General features: G+C 34.6%; 4 protein-coding genes and 1 long non-coding RNA gene across 6 annotated transcripts; 1 reads left to right on the plus strand and 4 right to left on the minus strand.

Annotated features, from left to right (window-relative positions):
* Positions 1–2,834: 2,834 nt before the first annotated feature.
* Positions 2,835–4,472, minus strand: LOC108253540 (zinc finger protein 681-like). The gene has a single exon (XM_017447688.2). It carries the CDS (start codon positions 3,718–3,720, stop codon positions 3,160–3,162), a length of 561 nt encoding a protein of 186 aa, XP_017303177.1. The 5' UTR covers positions 3,721–4,472; the 3' UTR covers positions 2,835–3,159.
* A 4,245-nt stretch (positions 4,473–8,717) lies between these two features.
* Positions 8,718–17,498, minus strand: LOC103518091 (zinc finger Y-chromosomal protein 1-like). 2 transcript variants are annotated; one of them, XM_026829978.1, is made up of 2 exons: positions 16,328–17,498; positions 8,718–9,525 (listed from the first exon to the last, which is right to left on the minus strand). In XM_026829978.1, exons 1-2 carry the CDS (start codon positions 17,362–17,364, stop codon positions 9,258–9,260), a joined length of 1,305 nt encoding a protein of 434 aa, XP_026685779.1. In that variant the 5' UTR covers positions 17,365–17,498; the 3' UTR covers positions 8,718–9,257. The 2 variants fall into 2 exon arrangements, with proteins under 2 accessions (XP_026685779.1, XP_026685780.1); XM_026829979.1 differs by having other exon boundaries at positions 8,718–9,515; positions 16,318–17,498.
* Positions 9,532–10,060, minus strand: LOC113471095 (protein hunchback-like). The gene has a single exon (XM_026829981.1). The coding sequence runs from the start codon at positions 9,856–9,858 to the stop codon at positions 9,562–9,564; it is 297 nt and encodes a 98-aa protein (XP_026685782.1). The 5' UTR covers positions 9,859–10,060; the 3' UTR covers positions 9,532–9,561.
* A 1,833-nt stretch (positions 17,499–19,331) lies between the features above and the next one.
* On the minus strand, positions 19,332–21,868 carry LOC113471099 (zinc finger protein 64 homolog, isoforms 3 and 4-like). Its single transcript, XM_026829982.1, has 4 exons — positions 21,468–21,868; positions 20,783–21,173; positions 20,280–20,298; positions 19,332–19,688 (listed from the first exon to the last, which is right to left on the minus strand). Exons 1-4 carry the CDS (start codon positions 21,652–21,654, stop codon positions 19,383–19,385), a joined length of 903 nt encoding a protein of 300 aa, XP_026685783.1. The 5' UTR covers positions 21,655–21,868; the 3' UTR covers positions 19,332–19,382.
* A 2,256-nt stretch (positions 21,869–24,124) lies between these two features.
* Positions 24,125–24,546, plus strand: LOC113471096. Its single transcript, XR_003393925.1, has 2 exons — positions 24,125–24,359; positions 24,474–24,546. It is a non-coding gene; the product is annotated as an uncharacterized LOC113471096 (long non-coding RNA).
* The last annotated feature ends 1,011 nt before the right edge of the window (positions 24,547–25,557 follow it).

Consider the following 25,557-nt stretch of genomic DNA (forward strand, 5'->3'; position numbering starts at 1 on the left):
ACATATAATAACAGAAAAAAGACTAAAAACGAAAGGAACTATCAGTCTAACTAGGTTTCAAAACGAGATCGAATTAACATAACAAGAGTAATGAATGAATGAGCTTCTAAAAAGCGCACCAATTGGGTAAATCATACAACATAAAGAGCAAAACAGCCCTAAAATGGTCAACATAAATTATCCTACTAATCTCGATTTCATTACTATTTTACGTATAAATGGAAAATAACGAAAGAAAATCATTGATTCAAGCACATATTATTTAAAACGATGCGATCATATTTGTAAATACGTTAAAATAATCTCTACAATTCAACACTTACCTCTGTATACTACAAACGCAATAAGGTCAACATGTAATTAGTACACAAAATACAATATTGCAAGCCCATAAAAGGGTTTTCATAATCACAGTGACGCCCGAATTCATAGGGGTGAAAACCCCCCCAGCAATCACCCAAGTATAGCATGATCACTATTAACGTTCCTATAATTTCTTGATTGAGCATTTTTCAATAACTAAACGGTCTTTCCACAACTTATTAATTCGCCACAGCCTAATTCCTATATCCTAAACATACAACAATCATTTACATACAAATCAATCGGTTGTTCACAGTATCATCTTCATGTGTTGATTAGCGATGTGCACCTTGAGATTGTACTTCCTCGCGGATCGAAAGGAGCAGTGCGGACACAGAAAGGGGCGATCGCTTCCCTTGGTCGCCGGACAATCATGGCGGAGGTGTCGCGTCAGATGTTTCTTCTGTCGGAAATCGATCTTGCAGCTGAGACACTTGTAGTCGGAACCCCAATAGTTTTGGGTCCCGTTCTTGGTGAGTTCCTTGAGCTCCATCAGGGCGGACTTGTTATTGAGAATCGAACTCAGAATGGACGAGTTATGACTGTTCTTATGGATGAGGGCCTGATAGAAGTTGCCCAGATCTAAACGGAGAGACAAAACCGACGAAAAAAGGGGAAATGGAGAAAGGAAAATGGTTAGTAAGGGGGTACAATGACGGGTTATTAAAAGATGTAGGGGTGCGTGTTAAACAGAAACAGAAGAATAAAAAAGAAAACATTAAAGGAGTTGAGAGAGATAAACACTTCACCAGGATAGAATGGAAAAATACTTGTCAAAAATGAAACAGAAAAGGTTAAGGGTGCGTGTTAAACAGAAACAGAAGAATAAACAAGAAAACATTAAAGGAGTTGAGAGAGATAAACACTTCACCAGGATAGAATGGAAAAATACTTGTCAAAAATGAAACAGAAAAGGTTAATTAAGAAAGTTAAACAGACAAAAAGACAGATAAAACAGAAAGAGGGGCGAGAGTCGTAGTATTAGAGATTTGAAAAAGAGAGAAGTGGAGGGAGGGAGGATGAGAGAAAGAGAAAGAGAGAAATAAAGAAAAAGACTATACAAGGGTTGATTGAAACTTCAACCAACAAAACTTCCAAATGGTCTCTGCTTCGATGCTCATCATCGACAATATTTTGCATTCATACTTCTGATTGGAAATACGCACTGCAATGTCATATGTCAATTGATAATATGGATATTCTCATCACTGTTTTTAAAATACAATATCCGCAATATCGTATTGTCACGAAAAGAAAATAAAAGTAGATAAATTTAAAAGGTAAACTTGGTGAAAAAATGGTTTCCCATTTGCATAATGAACACTTTATTTAAATGGATTCTCCCAGCATATATGCACTCATCACCATTAATATGGTTTCTCCCCAGGCAAATCAAGTGTAGTATAAATCTTTCTTCCTTGATAAATATATCTCAACATTTTGAGTATTGGTTCTGTAAGCTGGTACTGAGCAAAATTTAAGGGACCAAACAAAATCTAGTGAAGAAGGGAACATATCTACGGAAAACACACATAATAGAATTATTGGAAGGCCATACTTACTTGATCACATTATATCCAATTTGCTAGACCTGTTTTATATTAAAAGCAAAGAAGGTATTTCAATTATATTGTGGTAACTAGTTAGCTACCTAAAAGTAATAAAATTAAAAAATAGGTCAAAATTTTACGCAGCTTCTAGAAGATAAAAGATGTAGAAAAACTACCAACAGTACAAAACCTCTTAAAGTGCTGTCTCTACAGGCATAGAATTTAGCATATTTATTTATTTTTCTGTTAAAGAATTAAATCCTAATGGTATACGATAGATAAAAAAAGTAAAAATAAAAACAATCTTTTTCTTTAATATAAATATTATCAAAGTATATTCTACGTACATATACAATTATACAATTTATTTACTGTGCTTTTAGATCATAAATATAAAGGAATGTTATTTGACTAGGGGGCGGGGAGAGGGGGTGAATTCAGTCTTTAAACATTTGGATTTTGGCTTTGTAAAATTAGCTTGATAGGTAGGTACTCCTAGTTAAAGATATGAATAAATCTAGATATCTAGGACATTGTGTTGAATCCTACACTACGGAATCTTAAAGGACTTGCTTTCAGGAAGAATTATTGAAGGAATTAAAGTGAAGAAAAGAAGTATGAGGAATTGAATTCACTCTTTGGCCTTTGGCCATCCAAATAAGCATTATGAAAATCTGACATTGGTAAAGCGGGAAAACTTTGATCTAATTGTGAGACATTATAATTGCTCAATCCAAATAAGCATTATGAAAATCTGACATTGGTAAAGCGGGAAAACTTTGATCTAATTGTGAGACATTATAATTGCTCATAGTAGATATTGATTCTGGTTCTTGTTTGATTTGTATTGGTGTAATGGGCAAGGCAGTGCTGGTATTTTCAGTCTTGATATCCGCGGTGTTCAGTAGTTCACGCTCATGTCGCAGGCGTTGGTGTGAAAATAGATTGAATTTTCTAAAACTTCTATAGGAACAAAATTCGCATTCAAATTTGGGCTCTTTTCCACATTCAAATTTCAAATGACGGTGGAGTGCACCTTTAGATGAGTAGGATTTTGAGCATTGAGTGCATTGCCACAGTTTAGGGACAGGGTCTTTGGTCTTACTCGAATTCAAGGACTGGATCACTCCAAAATCTGAAAATGTACATACAGATAACAGTGAATCAAATTAATTTTTGTTTATAAAGTGATAAATGTAGATTGATTTAGAGACATTTTTGTACATAGATAACTCAGTCTTGTAATTTAAATTTGAGGCAATGTCTGAAAAGATTCGATAGTGAACTGATCAAGAGAACTGAAGTCTGTGAGCTCATCTGAAGAAATTTCTTGGCAAATGATGAATTTTTCGCTGTGATAACGCATTACGTGCTCGTTGTAGTTCTTTTCATTGTAAAACTTGCATGCACAAAATTTACAACGTAAGAGAAGTTTCGAGTTTACTTTGGAGTGTGTTTTCTTATGTGTTGCAAGGGAAGATGCCTGAGTGAACGTGAAACAGCATAAATCACATTTATAAGGTTTCTCTCCCGTGTGCTTTCTCACATGTTTTTTCAGATCGTTTAAATAACATGATCTATAGGTACAGTGAGCACAGGAGAATTTTTTCTCTTTAGTGTGAACCAAGAAGTGTCTTCTGAATTTCCACACTTGGTTTGCAACACTGGAGCAAATGCAACAAACGTAGGGATAATGTGGAGAATCGATCATTTGCTTGCAATTATGTGCAAGTAGAGAATCTACTTTAGGTTCTAAATTTTTAGAACAAAACATACACAACAAATCATCTGTGGACAAAAATTTCATTTTAGAACGTAAATGTTATTGAGATAATGAGTGTTTGAGAGAGAGAAAGAAGTGATTACAAGTTTGTAAGGCATTGTTCTTTTTTTATTGTTCCACATTATGCATAATTTTTTGGTGAGAGGTTAGACTAGAGCGCTGAATTGCAGAGTAAGTGCAATGTTCACATTTATATGGTCTCTCCCCTGTATGTCTTCTAACATGATCTCTAATATATGATACATTATGGCTATGATAATCACACTTGAAGCACACAAATTTGTATTTGTGAGCATTTGGTCTGCGCGCTTTTAGACAATCTTTAGCATGTGGAACTAATGCGTCTGCAGTGTTGAGTATTATTGAGAAACAATACTGACAAGAGACCACTGAAATACAATAAAATTGCAATTAAGTTTTTTGGAGGGATGTAATGAGTAGTATGTCCTAACTAAGTGAAACACACTATTAAAATAGCGTATTAATATTAATTCGTTTTTTTTTTTATTATTATTATTTTTTATTTTACTTAACTTTTTCTACAACTCATTTTGCTAGTTAGATGCTTAAAAAAGATCAAATCATAAACATGTTACATTTGACTAGATTTTACTTTAAAATAACTATTTGACTAGATTTTACCTAAAAAGAATATTATCATTTTCAAATACACCGGACCTTGTTTAGACTGCGGAAGTAAAGGGACTTTTCAGTCTCATTCTGCAGTATAAGCAGGGTATAATTATTCTAATGTTGTTTATTTACATTTTCAAATCTTTCTTTTAAATAAAATAATAGTTGAAACAGATTTATCAAGTTTCCATTAGTTATTAATATTTCAAAATAACAACAGAACATAAAAATTCATATAAATGGTATACCCATCCGTTAAAGGAAAGCTACACACGCAACGGTATGTCGAAGATCACACCGGACACGGATAAGTGAAGTATGTCGAAAGAGTTGGGGAAACGTGTGTTCCAGGCTTTAAGACGTGACTAGAAGGCTTTAAGACGAGACTAGAGGGCCATCCCTCAAGGCATGTTGCTTGACGTGCATGTCACGCGCCTGGAAATTACACCGGAGACGTACGAACGTGAATTTTCATGTGCCGCTTCATATGGCTGCAGTTATACGTGTGGTAGTCGCACCCCACGCATACAAACTTGTAGCGGAATGCGTTCGCACGCGGCATGGCGGTGCAAGACTTGGAGTGGCCGATGAGCGTATCTATGTCAGAGGACGCGAACGTCCTGCAGTGAATACATATGACTTCTGTGGAGGAGAGGTGAAACGGTACGATGAGCTTAATGGTGAAAACTCTGAGAAGAAGCTATCATGTAATTATAAACGCTATAAAGTCTATAAACCATCTAAATCCAAAATGGGTTCTCTATCTAAATTGACCTTATGACACTGTACGTAGGGCCATCGGCTATAATAAACGCCCTATGTCACTGCAACCTGATTAGATCTTTGTGACTTTCCCTATTGAGCTTAAGATAACGACTAGTGTTAAAAGGTTGGTACAAAGCAAAATTTGAAATAAAAAAGTCCGGTATATATTATGTCCCTTTCTAATTCTACTTTCAATCCATCCCTACTTGACTCTAATGATGGTAGTATGGACAATTGGACATTCAATAACATTAAAATCGTTCAATCAGTGCCAGACATACAGCGTGCCAAAAGAAACCAAAAAACTTTTGGATGTGTATTTATTAGGACGTTCTTTATAACATCTAGAATAAATTTCTGAATGATGTGTACAATTTTCCTGTACACGATATTAGCCCGAAATTCACTCGTTTAGACCTGAAATTTGGCCTTTTTTTATTTTATCAAGTTTCCATTAGTTATTAATATTTCAAAATAACAACAGAACATAAAAATTCATATAAATGGTATACCCATCCGTTAAGGAAAGCTACACACGCAACGGTATGTCGAAGATCACACCGGACACGGATAAGACGTGACTAGAGGGCTTTAAGACGAGACTAGAGGGCCATCCCTCAAGGCATGTTGCTTGACGTGCATGTCACGCGCCTGGAAGTTACACCGGAGACGTACGAACGTGAATTTTCATGTGCCGCTTCATATGGCTGCAGTTATACGTGTGGTAGTCGCAGCCCACGCATACGAACTTGTAGCGGAATGCGTTCGCACGCGGCATGGCGGTGCAAGACTTGGAGTGGCCGATGAGCGTATCTATGTCAGAGGACGCGAACGTCCTGCAGTGAATACATATGACTTCTGTGGAGGAGAGGTGAAACGGTACGATGAGCTTAATGGTGAAACCTCTAAGAAGAAGCAATCATGTAATTATAAACGCTATAAAGTCTATAAACCATCTAAATCCAAATGGGTTCTCCATCTAAATTGACCTTATGACACTGTACGTAGGGCCATCGGCTATAATAAACGCCCTATGTCACTGCAAACTGATTAGATCTTTGTGACTTTCCCTATTGAGCTTAAGATAACGACTAGTGTTAAAAGGATGGTACAAAGCAAAATTTGAAATAAAAAAAGTCCGGTATTTATTATGTCCCTTTCTAATTCTACTTTCAATCCATCCCTACTTGACTCTAATGATGGTAGTATGGACAATTGGACATTCAATAACATTAGTATCAAGGGATTGAAGTAATAAATTTTTGTAAGACCGATATTAAGGAGTTCCATTTAGATTGAATTAATAGTAATGATTGATGAGTAATTTACTAATTTTTAACAGTATTTCTGGATCCTCGCCCCAAACTATAGCATTTTACAGAATACCTAAATGTTTTAAGGAAAGCTACACACGCAACGGTATGTCGAAGATCACACCGGACACGGATAAGACGTGACTAGAGGGCTTTAAGACGAGACTAGAGGGCCATCCCTCAAGGCATGTTGCTTGACGTGCATGTCACGCGCCTGGAAGTTACACCGGAGACGTACGAACGTGAATTTTCATGTGCCGCTTCATATGGCTGCAGTTATACGTGTGGTAGTCGCAGCCCACGCATACGAACTTGTAGCGGAATGCGTTCGCACGCGGCATGGCGGTGCAAGACTTGGAGTGGCCGATGAGCGTATCTATGTCAGAGGACGCGAACGTCCTGCAGTGAATACATATGACTTCTGTGGAGGAGAGGTGAAACGGTACGATGAGCTTAATGGTGAAACCTCTAAGAAGAAGCAATCATGTAATTATAAACGCTATAAAGTCTATAAACCATCTAAATCCAAATGGGTTCTCCATCTAAATTGACCTTATGACACTGTACGTAGGGCCATCGGCTATAATAAACGCCCTATGTCACTGCAAACTGATTAGATCTTTGTGACTTTCCCTATTGAGCTTAAGATAACGACTAGTGTTAAAAGGATGGTACAAAGCAAAATTTGAAATAAAAAAAGTCCGGTATTTATTATGTCCCTTTCTAATTCTACTTTCAATCCATCCCTACTTGACTCTAATGATGGTAGTATGGACAATTGGACATTCAATAACATTAGTATCAAGGGATTGTAGTAATAAATTTTTGTAAGACCGATATTAAGGAGTTCCATTTAGATTGAATTAATAGTAATAGATTGATGAGTAATTTACTAATTTTTAACAGTATTTCTGGATCCTCGCCCCAAACTATAGCATTTTACAGAATACCTAAATGTTTTAAATAAACAACAGTAATAAGGTAAAGGTAAGTAACAGAAGTACAAAATGAACACAAAACTGATTTATTTAGTGCTAAATATAACAAAAACTAATATTATGAAACTCTTGAATGTGTGTGGGTGTGTAAATGATATAAAAATATAAATTAACTATATACTATCTTTTTATTGCCAAATTCGAAAAAAAAAAACGATGCCCCAAATTAATAATAATATACATATTTATCTAAGTACTTATTTATATTCATTAACAAATTCATCCAAAACCTTTGGTTTACATTTAGTTGCACATAAGTATTTACTATGTTGATAAAATAAAGTGTTTTTTTATTATTATTATTATTATTATTATTATTTTTTTTTTTTTTTTTTTTAATTTATCACAGAAACTTTTTCTACAGCGACAAACCTAAGATGTGAATGCGACGCAGATCAAATCTGGTAAGACAGATTCTTAATTCCTTTTTTTTTTTTTTTTTTTTTTTTTTTTTTTAAGAGGTTGACAGAGGAACTGTAACGTAATGCTAAGGTCTTATCGTCCCGAAATCGAAGAGAGAGAAGAAAGACAGGATAGGAGAAAGCCAGCCGTTCCGAGAACGAACATTATCCCATCAGGATAAATCCGCCCCGGGCGGGAATCAAACCCGCGGCCCTAGTGCTTACAAGGCAGACACGCTACCAACTAAGCTAACTAGCTGGCCTTTATTCCTTTAATCACTTACAAAATAACGTTTTTCATGTTCTTGTATGAATGTGAAAATAAAGGCCATAATAATAATTATAATCCGTCTACGAAATAAATTATACATAGGTTTACATACTATGTAAAGAAGCTTCGTTTTCATTGTAAAAATTTACGGAAAAAGGAGTGAAATTATGTTGTAATATTGGAATATTTAAATAATTTATATTATTCCATGGGATAATATTGACGAACAAAAATATTTAAATTTTATAAGAAATAAGTAACAAAGTAACTAACGAAAAAAATACTATTTTTTGGTGCTTAAACAAAACGAAAACCACAATGGCAAAATTGGCTACATACAAAACTTAACATTCATAATTATCCTTAACAAAAAGTAAAGATAGAAAAGTAAAAACAAATAATAATAATAAAAAAAAAATCTAAACCCCAAAAAACTACCTTTGAAAAAACACAATTAATACCCCAAAAATAAATTCTAAATGGAAAAAAAATATATAACCAATATGAATAGAAATAAATATTGATAATAATATCTAGCAATAGCTTTAAAAAAATCCCTAAACCACCCTCCCTCTTGGTCTACTAAAATATCTAACCGGCCAAATGTAAGGTGGAGGAGAGAGAAAAATAATAGTACCCACCTGGTAGAAAAAAAGGATATCATCTAAGAATGAAATAAAAATATTGTTCTTATACTAAGAAAAGAAAATTAAATTAGGTAACAATAAGGCGTCTTTTTTCTTAGTTAAGGCACAGAAATTAGAATAATCATCTACTCAGACAGTTTCATCATTGCGATAGTTTGATTCTCAGAAGTTTAAAAAACTGCGGATATCCTATTCGAATGATAGCTTAGGTATAGTTTATAGTACAGTAAATAAGATGAATCCAAATAATAGCTACACATGTAAAAGTGTACATGAATATTACACGATTACTTTGGTAATCAGATTGAAAATTCCTTTGGTAACCAGAGTGAAACTTATAAAATTTCTAATAATATAAAATCTTGAAAAAAAAGGCGACTACATATATGCGACTAGAGATACAAAAATAAATTCATATGACTGAGAGATCATACAGTGACCTTTGATGAAAATGGTAATAAATAAATTTGGAATGTAATAAAAAACTCTTGTCACTTAAAATTGTGAGACTACAAAATAGCTAAATGTGTTCTTCACTGGTTACTAGAAGCAGCAGAACTAACGTCAGTCATCTTTCCCAACTGCTGTCCAGGTGTTTGACGATTGATATCCAAAACGCTCTCTTCAGGCTTTGGTTCACAAGACAGCTTACTGGAAGAACGAGTCTCGAGATTGAGAAATTGCAAAAACAACGTTTTCTCTGCGGAACAACTACTATAACTGGCGTTTGGATTGAGCTCTGAATCAGTATTTGACTCGGTGTTCATCTCAATTTGAAGCATTTCACTGATATTCCTCGTAGGAACCAATTTCAACCTTGCTAAATAACGAGTTTGATTAATGCTTGATTTTAATATGTCTTTTTAGATGAGAACTCGTAAGAGATCTATAATCACACTTAGCACATTTGTGAGCTTTAAGTCCCGTATGTCTTTTCTGGTGAACACTCAAAGCCGATTTAGTAGAGCAACTATAATTACATGAACTACATTTGAGAGGTTTCACGCCAGTATGCTTTCTCATATGGCCAATCATGTCACCATGTTTTCGAGTGTGATATGTACAGATAAAACAAGCGTAGTTGTAACTCTTATCCGGTCTCTTTGGTTTCTTACATGATTTGCAATGAGTCATTATAAGTTCTTCATCTTGAAGTTTGTTGAATATAATATTACAGAAGGTACACTTGAGAACTGGAAAAAATGCGTGTAGGATACGATTTTAAAACCTTACTATCGAACAAGAGTTGATGAAAATTGAAAAACATTTCATTTGGAAGACGAAAAATGATACGAATAATAAAAAACATGATCTATAAATAAATATGGTACTAAATTATAAAACTATAATGATCAAAGTGATTGTATTGTGTGCAATGTATGCCTATTCTTAATATGACGATTCAATGACTTAGAACACGATGTGGTGAAAATGCAGAAACCACACTCATATGGCTTTTCCCCTGTGTGTTTTCTAACATGAATCTCTAGATTGCTTTTTTTCACAGATTTGAAATCACAATGAGAACATTTATATGGAAGGTCTCCAGTATGTAGTCCCCTGATGTGCCTCCTCATATCATTTCTGAACTTGGTTTGATAAGTGCACGCATAACATTTGTACAGACACTGCTTTCTTATTAATTTACACATCCTGCAATGGTCTAATATATCGTCCAGTGTCTCAATTGGAATGATCGAATTGCAATTTTCACACACAATATCTGAAAATAGATCTGAAAAATCACAAGTGTAAAAATAATTGTTGGAAGTACTTAGATACTCAAACATCAATAAATTTCTCTAGATCTGGTGTATCTGTCATATGCCAATGTTCTCAAAGACCTGTGATGGAGCGTGGCCGGAGGGTGCTTTTGTCAAGGAGTTTTCTGGAAGACTTCTTCAATCATATGTGCTCGAGTCTTTTGATTCTAGTACAAATGAATTCAAATCCTTCTCGACCTCTACGGCTGCTGGTTCTGATCAAGGGACGTCTGCCTCCACTAGCAATACCAAACCGTAGGGCAAGGAGAAAGATTTTTTTGTAAAAACAGTAGACCGTAAATTATCTCAACTTTATTTTAACTCTAGGGATTACTCACTCCAAGTATGGTACGTCAGTTTTTGGATACCTTTTAGGTAGATAAAGAAACATTTAACGTGTATTATATTAATAAAAAAATAAATATAATTTCATAAAATAATTTCTGGTAGGTATAAGCCGTGTAAGTAACATCAACAAGAAGTTTAAAAAATAGGTAATATGTACTTTGATATACAAATTAAGACTTGTGTGATCGACGAACATGACGTATTAATTGATTACTTTCACTACATTTAAACTCACAATTAGTACACTCGAACGGTTTTTCACCAGTATGCTTTCTTGTATGTATGGTTATAGCGTTTGAATGCTTACTAGTATAATCACAGTAATTGCATTTAAAAGGTTTTTCTCCCGTGTGCTGTCTCATATGTATCTTCAAACCGTAAGGATAACTAGTGGTGTATTCACAAAAATCGCACTTATATGGTTTCTCACCAGAATGACGGTTTTTGTGTAATTTCAATGTGTAAGAATCAGTGCAATTGTAGTTACATATCAAGCATTTGTACGGTTTATCTCCAATGTGTTTTCTAATGTGTCGTCTCATATCGTTTTTTCTTGAAGAATGATAAGTACAACGGAAACATGAAAAACGATGACTTAAACTCGATCTTGTAGTAGATGAACAAGTAAAGCAATGATCTACCAAAGCTTCAGTATCATTGACTAAAGTGAGTTTACAAAATTGACAGTTTCCTGCAACTAAAAGAAAGCATGAATACTTGAAAATTCAAAATATTAATTCCTCTCAAATGTTATTTCTATTCCAATTAGTATTTAAATATTTACCAGAACAAAAACGAGATTTTATATTTTAAAATAAAATTTACTTCACTATCCCAAACAATCGGCACTTATCTTTAATAAATAAATAATATCAATAAAGCCAGCGAGCTAATTTCTTGGTCTACGAAAAATAATATGTAATTCCTAATAATGTTTAGATATGAATTAGAAAATGATCATGGGTAAGTTGTTGTTCATTTACACTCCTAATAAAAGGGACTACACTACACTGAAACTAGTCGGGGAGCCATTAAAACTCAAATAACCATTTCAAACGTCCATGATTTTTTTTTTTTTTTTTTTTAATTTTAAGTGTAGTCCAGGAACTTATTGAGCATTGCAAAAATTGTTCAAGTATGAGCAGACCTCATCCGTACCGACACAAGTTCGTCTGTTACGGATGTGACTATCATAGCTATAGCTTGGGCCGGCTCAAGACACACATCAATATACATCTGGGCCAAAAACCTTTCATCTGTCACCTTTGTCAGTTCAGTGCGCGAGAAAAAAACGCACTGAATAATCACATGAAGAAGAACCATTCGAATGAAGTGGATTTCAGTAGATACTCGTACTACTGAAAAAGAGATGTGAAGTGCATTTTTTTTTTTTTTTTTTTTGGGGGTGAAGCAATGTGGGGCATCATAGCATTTACAGGTCTTTTATCTATTCAATCATTGTATATCAGCGCTTCAATTTCCAACTTGTAATGCCGCCGCTGGTTGCTACTTACTTAAATACTCATTTGTATTCACGAGCCCAAATGTAACCCGAAATCAAAGCACAAAGCTGAAAAAACTTCCAGTAGATCCTTGGAGGTTTTCATACTTTTTCATCGCTGTGTATAAAGTTACATATAAAGATCTCGCAATTATATGCGTAAAACTGGATTTAAAAAGTCCAAGTCCGAGTTTCTTTCTTATTTTTCACTATTATTTGCTAGTCCTCTCATTTACTTTTGATCTTAGTAGTGTTTCTCTTATTTGCACTCCCTTATTTCGTATTTTGTTTTGTAGGAGTGAGAAGCAAATTGTTTATTTTTAGTTTATGTTCCTACATATTTAGTTAATTTTCATATGATTTACTTTGATTGCATGTACTTTATGTAAACTTCTCCGGTAGCGAGTACTGTAAGATTTGTATTCACCTTTTGTTTTACCTTCCCTTTCAAAAGCAAAGTATTATGCAGTAATTGCATTATTACTCATACAGTCTAAAGAAACCATAGTTAAGTATATCTTTTAAGTAAGTTCTAAATAAGTAGGTGGCTTTTCTGAACCAGTTACATATGTACGTATGTACGTAGGAAGAAAATCGATATGAAGTATCACGCTTGATATACATAGATAGGTACTTTGGTGGATGCATAGAAAAAGTTAAACCGGGATGAATTCGGTTGGAGTACTAGAAGTGTATACCAATCTAGTCGAATTTAAAATAAATGGTAAGAGTTGTTTTTACTCTTGAAGAAAGGATACCTACTCAACTTTTTTTCAATTCTCATCTAATACACAAAACTCGTTCTTTCCAACTTGTGTCATTCCCTCAGCTAAAATATCACGAGTATCGATTCAAAACCCGACACCCAGCAACGGACTGTCAGAGGAAGTGCTCAGTGTTCTGGACTTCGAGAAGGAAGAGCGAATGAACGACGTGTACAACCGGAATATGAAGAAGAATTTTAATGACACGGGGGTATTTCAGTGTCCTGTGCCCAACTGTAACCGAGTCTACTCCCGACGACGAAGTCTAAGTCGACACCGGCAGGAGTGTGGTCAGCTACCCAGGTTCCATTGCAGTCTGTGTCCGTACAAAAGTAAGCGACGAGACCTGCTCAAGAGTCATATGAAGCATGGACACAAACTGGAACATATCACTGAGGATCAGATCATTGTGAGAAAAGATCCACCCGTATTGGTTGCGGAGTAGTAGTAATAGTACAGGGAATCAAATTCTGAACAGGGAAGGACCACGGGGTGTATTGTGTCTACGGCTTTACTGAAGCCGGGGGTGTGATGGTTTCCAGCCAGATATAGCTGGTACGTCTTGAAATTGAAAGTGAACCTTTTTTAATGTACGAAAGATTTAGAGTGTTTAGACCAGCTTGTTCTTTTAAAAGTTGAAAGCAATTTTACAGAGACTGCCAGGGTTCCAGGTAGCTACTTATGGTGGTTGGGCGTGTGTTGATACTTGCCTTAACGCTACCAACTAAGCTAACTAGGCTGGCCTTTATTCCTTTAATCACTTACAAAATAACGTTTTCATGTTCTTGTATGAATGTGAAAATAAAGGCCATAATAATAATTATAATCCGTCTACGAAATAAATTATACATAGGTTTACATACTATGTAAAGAAGCTTCGGTTTTCATTGTAAAATTTACGAAAAAGGAGTGAAATTATGTTGTAATATTGGAATATTTAAATAATTTATATTATTGTTGAAACAGCTCTTCAATAATAGAATTCATTTTCAAGGGAAGCAGAACATTTTCAATGGAAACAAAGGGACTTTTTAGTCTCATACGAGCAGGATAAACAAGGTATGTATATTCTTTTCTATTCTATTCTACTTTATGTTGTACTGAAAATATCTACATAGTTTAGTGAAAGATTCTCCTCTTCTTGAATTTTATCATGTATCAGTTTAATATGATTTTGTAGAGTATAATTACGAGAAGATGTATAGTCACAAAATTCACATTGAAATGGTCTCTCGCCGGTGTGAGTTCTTATATGATCTCTCATTCGATTACTTTTGACTGAATGGTAGTCACAAATAATACAACTATACATGTACGTTGGTTCAGGCCTTTGTTTCACTTCGCATGACTTGCAATGCTCTAAAAGTTTTGCGGTGTCCTTGGGTATAGAACAGTTGCAATATCGACAGGATATTTCTGGAAATAAAATTAATATTTTATGAGAAAAATTAAAATATATTCACGTATTCCCTAGGTAGGCATGGCTTTAACGCCATTTTACACTTTGTACGAGCAAATAAGTTTTACTGTACTCAATAAATAAACAATAAAGACAATAAAATTACTCATGACATTATTTTGCATTAAACAAATCAAGATGGAATGTTGGATCTGGAAATAAAATATTTTATGAGAAAAATTAAAATATATTCACGTATTCCCTAGGTAGGCATGGCTTTAACGCCATTTTGCACTTTGTACGAGCAAATAAATTTTACTGTACTCAATAAATAAACAATAAAGACAATAAAATTACTCATGACATTATTTTGCATTAAACAAATCAAGATGGAATGTTGGAAACTATATTTTGGTAAGTTTTATTATGTAGATATGTACAAAGCTCTATATTACTCAGTTGAACCTTTACTGTATTACATTTTTTGCATGGAATGATTCAAAATTATTTAATAAAACATAGTACTTTTATGTTGACATGGTTAAAATTACTAAATTCTGGAACAAAAATGCTTGATTTGATAAATTGTGCTGTGTACAGTAAAATTAGTAAACTGCTTACCAGTTTTAATCACTTTTCTTTCTCATTATAGGATCTGAGGACCAAACTAAGTAAATCAGTTTGAATGACTAATTAAACTTAAATTATTAAATAAATAAAAACGTTACATTTCTAAAACAATATACCTAAGTATACCTAATAAGTACATTGAGTACATAGTAACGTACAACAAAAAGGATAGGGGAATAAAAAAAGTAAGATAAGTTCGTCAATATGTATTATGTATTTATCAAGTCAGATTATCAAAAATATCATGGGCCGAGGGCCTAAGGCAAGTATCAACACACGCCCAACCACCATAAGTAGCTACCGTACATTGAGTACATAGTAACGTACAACAAAAAGGATAGGGGAATAAAAAAAGTAAGATAAGTTCGTCAATATGTATTATTTATCAAGTCAGATTATCAAAAATATCATGGGCCGAGGGCCTAAGGCAAGTATCAACACACGCCCAACCACCATAAGTAGCTACCTGGAACCCTGGCAGTCTCTGTAAAATTGCTTTCAACTTTTAAAAGAACAAGCTGGTCTAAACACTCTAAATCTTTCGTACATTAAAAAAGGTTCACTTTCAATTTCAAGACGTACCAGCTATATCTGGCTGGAAACCATCACACCCCCGGCTTCAGTAAAGCCGTAGACACAATACACCCCGTGGTCCTTCCCTGTTCAGAATTTGATTCCCTGTACTATTACTACTACTCCGCAACCAATACGGGTGGATCTTTTCTCACAATGATCTGATCCTCAGTGATATGTTCCAGTTTGTGTCCATGCTTCATATGACTCTTGAGCAGATCTCGTCGCTTACTTTTGTACGGACACAGACTGCAATGGAACCTGGGTAGCTGACCACACTCCTGCCGGTGTCGACTTAGACTTCGTCGTCTCGTCGCTTACTTTTGTACGGACACAGACTGCAATGGAACCTGGGTAGCTGACCACACTCCTGCCGGTGTCGACTTAGACTTCGTCGTCGGGAGTAGACTCGGTTACAGTTGGGCACAGGACACTGAAATACCCCCGTGTCATTGAAATTCTTCTTCATATTCCGGTTGTACACGTCGTTCATTCGCTCTTCCTTCTCGAAGTCCAGAACACTGAGAACTTCCTCTGACAGTCCGTTGCTGGGTGTCGGGTTTTGAATCGATACTCGTGATATTTTAGCTGAGGGAATGACACAAGTTGGAAAGAATTCCTCGTATCCTGATCAGGGTCCATGAGATGTTTATATTGAGGGTGTTGACTGTTGATGTGACGGTTAAGGGTGCCAAATTTCTTCGCTTTGAAAGCACAATATTTACAGGCGTACTGTTTGTCCCCTAAAGGGGATTGTGCCAATTTGCAAAGTTTCTCCACAGGACTTCGTTTCTCATGATGAATTTTTATATGTGACTTTAGAGAAGAGGATGTAGTCGACTTGAAGTCGCACGAAAGACATTCAAATGGTTTCTCTCCAGTATGAGTTCGAAAATGAATGACGAGACTTTGACTGTAAGCGGTTCTGAACTCACAGAGATCACATTTATGTGGTTTGTCCTCGATTCTAGAGTGTACGGTTAATATATGGGTATTCAACAGACCTAAATATGTTGAGGAATAGTCACAACTGCAGCACATGAAAGATTTTTTATTAGTTTTTTCCATGTTTGGGCATTTCATGCTATGTTCGTGAATTTTGTTCACTTCTCTGATGACTTTTTTTCCGCAGTACTTACAACTGATTTTATCCATTCTTATCCCTTTTCTTTGTTTTACCAACAGATCATTTCTGTCACAAGTCTTAACAGTTTTCTTCATAAACAAACTCGCTTTTCTCTGCATCTTGAATCTCATTGGAGACGATGAATGTTTCACTAGCTTCTGTTTCTTCAATTCACCGGACGTATCTTCAGATACTTTTGTCGTCATTGCTCCATGACGAAGTGTTGCTTTAGATTGTTCTGGGTCTTCCTCTTTACTGGTTTTCACATTTAAATCATTTTCATTTTTATTAGGAGATGGTTTAATTGACAATGTTGAGTAAAAGTGTTCATTCTTTTTCAAATTTAACAAGGTTGGTGTTGTGCTTATTCCACGTTCTTGTTTTACATTTAGTTTCATGATTGGTACTTTGAGATCAGCAATATCTTGAACGTGTGATTTCATGTGAATACTTAGGCCATTAGGTTTCTTGCAAACATAGCCACAAAGAGGACAAGTCAGAGGATTGTCGCTGGCATGAGACTTGAGAATATGCATCTTCAGGGACCCTATCAGGACAGTAGAGTAAGAACACAAAGGACAACAGAATATTTTTTCATCAGAGTGACCTTTAACGTGGAGTTTGAAATCATCAATGCTAACAGATGAAAAAATGCATCTGCAGCAAATAAAAGTGGTTCTGTCAGAGTTGGATTCTTTGATGGATGGACAAGAATAGCAATGGTCAAGAAGAACTTCAAAGTTGTTTTTCAACTTATGAAAACAATGAATGCAACTTGCCAAAGAAAACTCTGAAAAGCAAAAAATTGAAATATTTAGTGAAACATCATCTTCAAATAATACCTACCTAACACTTATGATATTTAAAAATGAGATTTATAACTGTTTGGTTTTACATATATATCCCAAGAGCAAATTGTACAAGAATATAATTGCTCATAGTAGATATTGATTCTGGTTCTTGTTTGATTTGTATTGGTGTAATGGGCAAGGCAGTGCTGGTATTTTCAGTCTTGATATCCGCGGTGTTCAGTAGTTCACGCTCATGTCGCAGGCGTTGGTGTGAAAATAGATTGAATTTTCTAAAACTTCTATAGGAACAAAATTCGCATTCAAATTTGGGCTCTTTTCCACATTCAAATTTCAAATGACGGTGGAGTGCACCTTTAGATGAGTAGGATTTTGAGCATTGAGTGCATTGCCACAGTTTAGGGACAGGGTCTTTGGTCTTACTCGAATTCAAGGACTGGATCACTCCAAAATCTGAAAATGTACATACAGATAACAGTGAATCAAATTAATTTTTGTTTATAAAGTGATAAATGTAGATTGATTTAGAGACATTTTTGTACATAGATAACTCAGTCCAAGGACTGGATCACTCCAAAATCTGAAAATGTACATATAGATAACAGTGAATCAAATTAATTTTTGTTTATAAAGTGATAAATGTAGATTGATTTAGAGACATTTTTGTACATAGATAACTCAGTCCGAAAACTCTGAAAAGCAAATAAATTGAAATATTTAGTGAAACATCATCTTCAACCTACCTAACACTTATGATATTTAAAAATGAGATTTATAACTGTTTGGTTTTACATATATATCCCAAGAGCAAATTGTACAAGAATAGAAAATAAGCGGACTGTATCACCACAGGCGCTGTAAAACACCGAACAGAAACGTATGTGACACAGGTCCTTACCTTGAATAGAATCTTCATACTAACAAGAAAAACTCGCCCCCATCTAACCCCCCACATACATACAACCCCAAGGATAAATCTAAAGGAAACCATGTAGGTAGGTAGGTAATCCAAATTAATTAAATAGATTTACAAGAAGTAAAAGTCACAGGCACTCAGTAAAATCACAACACTTGTCTTGGTTAGACGAGATTAAAGAGCGATAAATTTAAAGCTAGACGCTTTCACAATTGTACTAATATTCACAAATCGCGTACAAGAAAATTCACTAGTTGTGAAAATCAAATCTCCTAGTTGGAGCCATACCGCGAGAGAGAAGGGAAAATCACACACACACGTACACCAAGATGTGTCACTGTTAAGCTCAATGAGAAGACTACCAAATTTTATTATTTTACATTAGTACAGGGTAGCCGGTACACCAAGATGTGTCACTGTTAAGCTCAATGAGAAGACTACCAAATTTTATTATTTTACATTAGTACAGGTACAGGGTAGCCAGATAGGCTAGCATGTAAGAATTAAAAGTTAACGCGTTGCGAGTTGCGACTCAACTGAATGCCTGATCATATGTTATAAAATTTAACCCTTGAGGGTTCTATACAGATTAACCCATTAGGTATGGCGTTAACAGTAACTATAAACCATATTATATTATGCTGAAAAGATTTGTCCCAGTATTTAACAGCCTTGGCTAGATTATAATACATGTCGAATTATTTTAATTATAATACAGATAACTAAGATCGTACTTCAAATGAATGCTTCAGATTAAGGAGCGCGGTAGCGCCCCGCCCCGCCAAGTCAAGAAAGTTTGATTTATTATTATTTTAAGTATATGATAGAATTAAGTTTTCAGTGAATGTTTTATTAATACATGAGTTTTAAGGCTGTTGTTTCTACACGTAGTGTAATCACAATGAGTACATTTAAATGGCTTCTCTCCTGTATGAGTTCGAATATGATCTCGCATGTCCTTCCTGTTATAAGAATGATGTTTACAGGCAAAACATACATACTTGTATGAAATATCAAGTCTCGTTACAAATTCACAGGATTTACAATGGTCTAATAACATTTCCGTATTACAGTTATCCAAGGGAACATCGCAAGCTAAACACAGGAAGTCTGTGAAATTGGACGTAGTTGGGTATTATTGATCATGATCATTATTAGTTGCTTTATAACAAAATGTAGTCTGAGACCCACATCATATGGAATTTAAAGGTAAGAAGGTGCATTGAAATTTCACAGTTATCTCAAAAAATAATAATTCAAGTTATTTCATCAATGCATTTATTTTAAGCACTTGGTTATATTTCTTCCCACTACCTATACCGTTTAATCGTGATGTTTCACTGCACAATGTCTTAAAAGGTTTTGTTTGGTGTTGGATGAATAATCACAGAGAGCACAAGTAAAAGGTTTGTATCCTATATGTCGTCTAATATGTCTTCGCATAGCTGATCTATCATAAACGTGATAATCACATTGAAAACAAGCATAGAAATATGATTTGTCAGGTCTCGATATTCCTTCACAAGACTTACAATGGTTCATCAGCTCTTCAATATCTTCGTCCAAAATTACCCTACAAAATTGACAAATGTAATCTGAAAAGTATAATTAATATCATTTATTTGTTCATTTATTTCAGTGTGTGAACTAGAGGAAGTTCCAACAACTTATTTCAATTGAATTTTACAAGAAATATTAAATATCTTTAGTTTAACCAAATCAGTACTGGAATAAAGCTGGGATTACTGAACATTATAAAATATTTATTTTGTATTTAGTGAGTGCCAAATACAAACAGAATTTGTATAATTTTATACTACTCAATTATAATGATGAAAAATATATACCTAACTAGCTAACTACAATAAGAAGAATAAAAAAATTGGACGGAATCAGTTTTTATAAAATTAAACAAATCCACAGACGAAGGATAATACAAACGTATTACACAGCTATTAAATATTTCATCTGTAATATTATAGCAATATAGATAATAATATAGAAATATTTATGTTCATTTAGCTATTTTCACAATGTATAGTAGGCATCTAAATAAATAGATAAAAAATGCTATATGCCTATCATAGTCAAAAGAAAAAAAAATATATCTCACAGACAATATGTGAAGAAAATACATACTAGTTATTATCATTACTTAAATGCGTCAACTGAAGAACACAAATTTAAGAATCCTTCTTGAACAAATCAACAGGTATGGTTGAACAGGACTATGATAAATCTTTATTTATTTTGTTTGCAACTTGCTCTTGATATTGTGCTATATGTGCTAGGGTCAATGCATACGGAGGAGGTTCTAGTAATGCCCCGGAATGTTTGATCTGAATGTGTCGGTTAAGATGTTCGCTTCTAGCAGCACAGTAATGACAGTAGGAACACTTAAAAGGTCTCTCCCCATTGTGTTTCCTAATGTGAATCCGCATCCTGCTAGAGTCGTGAGCTCTATAGTCGCACGCGTAACAGACCAACACTTTTCTACGAGAGTTTTCATTCAAACGGTCTGACAGCGGGCAAAGTTTGCCATGATCCAACAAGTAATCCGTTTCGGTTGACAACTTTTCATTGCAATGAATACAACTGTCTATTATAACACCTGAAATATTAACGCATTTTGATTAGTTTTAAAGTCACTAGGTACCTACATATAATGATATGGAATCTTGGTGATGACAAAAAGGAAAGAAAAAAAAGACAGGTTTAGATTAATTAAATTTGTCATTTAACTATTTATTTTCAATATTTCATATGACATCATCAAAGGTTCTCGAGTGAGTTAAAGAATATTTTAGGAATAGAAAAAAATTATTCCAACTTTTTTTTTTAATTACTATAGAAACAAAATTAGCTCATTTCATATTTAGGAGCTTCATGGCTTGCTTTGAATTTAATTTGACTCATGTGTGTTTGACATTAATGTGTGTTTTTAAGGCGCTTTTCTTGTTACAAGCATGTGAGCAGTATGGACATTTAAATGGTTTCTCGCCTGTGTGCCTCATCAAATGCTGTTTCATGTTTCCGATAGAGTAAGTGTGATAATCACAAGCTATACACATAAATTTGTGATTGATGTTGGGTCTTTGCATACGGAAACAAGATCTGCAATGCTCCAAAAGACAATCTGGGTCGTTTTTTAAATTTAAACCGCAAAAACTACATGACAAATCTGCGGAAAAAAATAAGTAGGAAATGATTTTGAAAAGTGACTTAAAAAGTTTGAATTTTGAAAAATCAAACAAAAAGATAGCACTAGCTAGCTTTATTTATTTATTTATTTATTTAAAAAGAAACCACGCTATAATTACTATTAATTAAATAAAAAAAGAGGCAATTTGAAAAAAAGACTGATCCGAATTTTGAAAAATCAAACAAAAAGATAGCACTAGCTAGCTTTATTTATTTATTTATTTAAAAAGAAACCACGCTATAATTACTATTAATTAAATAAAAAAAGAGGCAATTTGAAAAAAAGACTGATCAGGATACTATCCTAACGCTAGGGGAAGAAGAGGGAAGGGTGAAATGTGACCCCCTCTTCTTTCTGTTTTGTGAGTCTCCTATGTTCCTCTCTACCCTCTTCTCCTGGTTAGATAACGTGATTCTAATATTCCATAGGGTTTCAGCCACCCCGGAACAAGTTTTTATTCTAAACCCTGACGCGGCGGGAAGCAGAATAGGTTTTTTACTTTTTATACTCAGTGTGTTCCTGTTCTCCCTCGCTTATTTTGTAACCAATTCTTGAATACCTGGCTCTCCCCTTCCCCCTCCTCTCTTCCCATTATCCCTCAGCTGTCTGTGTGTTTATAGTGATTTTATGTACATATGTGCAACTGTACCTACCTATTGTATGAAATTATACTCCCTATTCCGCTATACCATTTTTATAACCGAATTTTCTACACCTTTATCCCCTACAAAATTAAGACTGATCATACCGGACCTGAGATATCAACAAATACTCAATAATCACAAGACAATAGAGGAGTTGCGCTGACTCAGGTAAGGTTTCAGAGTCAAAGAGCAGAAAAAACGAGGAACCAGGGAATTTTTCTTTTTCTTCTACGATTTCTAAAGCCCGAGATAAACCCATTTAAAAAATACCGGTAAATCTTAAAATCTGACGTCACGGCATACGCCCCTGTAGGCGATGACGTCACATCAACTGTCCCGAGCAAAGCTCCCTCGCAGGCAACACATTAATGTGTTTGTGCGCATACGTTTCTGCGCATCATTTCTTGAAGCCTGACGTCACTACTCTTTGAACTTTTTCATTAGATCGGCAAATGAAAATTGAATTTTCGACCTTTTTTTACGTAGGAATCGACTTTTTATTAATAATTTTTACTCAACTGCAACTGCTCCATTCAGATTTGTGCTGTTTACAAGAAAACTAAGGTAACGAAACTGGCTACGGAAAAGTTAAAAGTTTACAACTGTACAATTTATATATAACGTATCTAACGATAGTGTTTTGTGTATTATAAATTTTTTACAAGGTGTCTCTAATATGTATGTATTTTGTCAAACAGTAATAATATTTAAGATAAACCAAGATATGTAAATGAGAATCTCATTATGAGATGATCAGGTAATATAAAGCCGGTAAAGGAATGTCGGAGAGGTTTACATCGCCATCGTATAACTCGTCCATAATGAACGTTGTGAAGCACTATAAGTAAGATTGAGTTAATGGAAAATAAAAGGAGATCAAAATAAAAACGGCAACCCAATTCACATATGGTCATGTTTGATTTTCATATGGCACTTCAAATTACCGAGAGTGGCACAACTGTAATCACAGTACTCACATTTATAAGGTTTCTCTCCTGTGTGTTTTCTAACGTGGTAGCCCATGTGTCCTCGATACAAAGTATGGTAATCACAAAAAATACATACGTATTTGTATTCTACATTCGGTCTGACAATACTTTTACAAACTTTGCTGTGATCTAACAATGAATCCTTTCCTATAAATTGATAGCAGTGAATACAGGGAAACTCTGTAATAAATGCAAAAAGTGAGTACTAGTGGAACACAATTGGCACAGGGTAGGTACTATTGGAAAACATTCTATATTCTAATGGAACAGAATTATCAGTAGGTATAAATAATTAAATGTAAATAAAAATAGAGACCTACGAGTGTTTAATTTTGATATGAACATTCAATGAGCTCGTCCTGTTGCATGCAAACGAGCAGTAATTACATTTAAATGGTTTTTCACCCGTGTGTCTGCGCAAGTGATTTCTCATGTTCGTTTTGGAAATACTATGATAGTCACAAGCAATACACATGAAGGTGTAGTCTAAATTTATTCTCCGCATTTGTGGACATGTACGACAATGATCTACTGCATTTTCCAGATCGCCAGTTATACTTAATCGACAAAAACTACAGTACAATCCTGAAAAAGAATACCATTGTCTGATAATAATAAATGTTCATTCATAATTTACAGGCGACGTACACTAAGGAGAAGGAAAACAGCAACTAAATTGTAATGTATCACTAGTTTTTTTTTTTTTTTTTTTTTTTTTAATAAAAAAATGCAAATTTTCGAATAGAATTTTTCTCAGTCGAACTTGGTGGGATTTATAAACACCTGGAAATAAATTAGGGAAGAAGAAACGAAAAAGAGCAGGAAAGCAAGGAGAAGATGGAAATTAATAAAAAAGATAACATCCAAAGAATGAATGAAGAAGATTGCAAATGTATTGGTAGATTGGTAGGTACATATTTTGAACTATGTGGAAACATTTATACAAAATTGGATAGACATAATAAGTATAGGTACATAAGGACAAAAAAGTTCCGAAGGTAAAACATAATCTGAAACAAGGTACATATTTTGAACTACTTATGTAGAAACATTTATACAAAATTGGATAGACATAATAAGTATAGGTACATAAGGACAAAAAAGTTCCGAAGGTAAAACATAATCTGAAACAAAAGAAATTTGGAAACACACACACAAGAAAAAGTAAAAAGAAAGAAATCATCATCATGCACAAAAAGTTAATATTTTAGTACCTACTTCCCCATTAACGTCTTTCTCCACATCAAAATGTATTTTAACTTTGACATTTCACCCACTCTAAACAGATATTTTTTTTTTTTTTTCAAGAGGTTTGACAGAGGGAACTGTAACTGCTATGGTCTTATCGTCCCGAAATCGAAGAGAGAAGGAAGACAGGATAGGAAAAAGCCAGCCGTTCCGAGAACGAACATTATCCCATCAGGATAAAATCCGCCCCGGGCGGGAATCGAACCCGCGGCCTAGCGCTTACAAGGCAGACGCACTACCAACTAAGCTAACATCAGTAGAGCTCTACTTGGTAAGGATCCACTATCATCTGATTGAACATCCACTCATAATTTTGCCTAGCATAATGTTACCTATTAAAATGTTATTTCCCGACCTTTTAAACATTGTGGAGAGCATTTTGAACATGACTTTCTCCAACAAAAGTCCAAAAACTACCAAAGGAAAGGAGAAAAATGCTAACCTCTTGTGACACTTTAGGACCTTACATGACCATTACAAAAATTGTAATTTTGCGTTCAGGAACACGGGACAACTGCTTCAGATTCAGACTTGTTTGTCCTCATCTATGAGTCACAACCCCGTCGTAGCCTGCTTCTCTAAAGATTTCATTAGATGTTAAGGCAAAAAAGAGAAATTGAGCTACACATATCTACATAGTTAATCATCTTCACTTAGTGTTTACTTTGTTATGATTTACTTTTTTTTTTTTTTTTTATTGTTTCCTTGATGAAGAGAGTACTTCTTTTAAATGTTCTTACCTTTAGGGTTCAGCCAAGCCTTTTAACACACTGCAGTCAACAAGCACAGGGAGAAGAAGAGGAAGAGGGGAGCGGAAGACAACAGAGGGGAGAGGGAAACCTTTTTTTTCTGTGCATTCATAAAGGGAGAGAGCCATTCTCTCTAGGCTACGCGTTCCAACATTGAGGGGGACTTGGCAAG

The sequence above is a fragment of the Diaphorina citri genome, unplaced genomic scaffold, assembly GCF_000475195.1.
Source record: "Diaphorina citri unplaced genomic scaffold, Diaci psyllid genome assembly version 1.1 scaffold2071, whole genome shotgun sequence".
Taxonomy (NCBI): Eukaryota; Metazoa; Arthropoda; class Insecta; order Hemiptera; family Psyllidae; genus Diaphorina; species Diaphorina citri.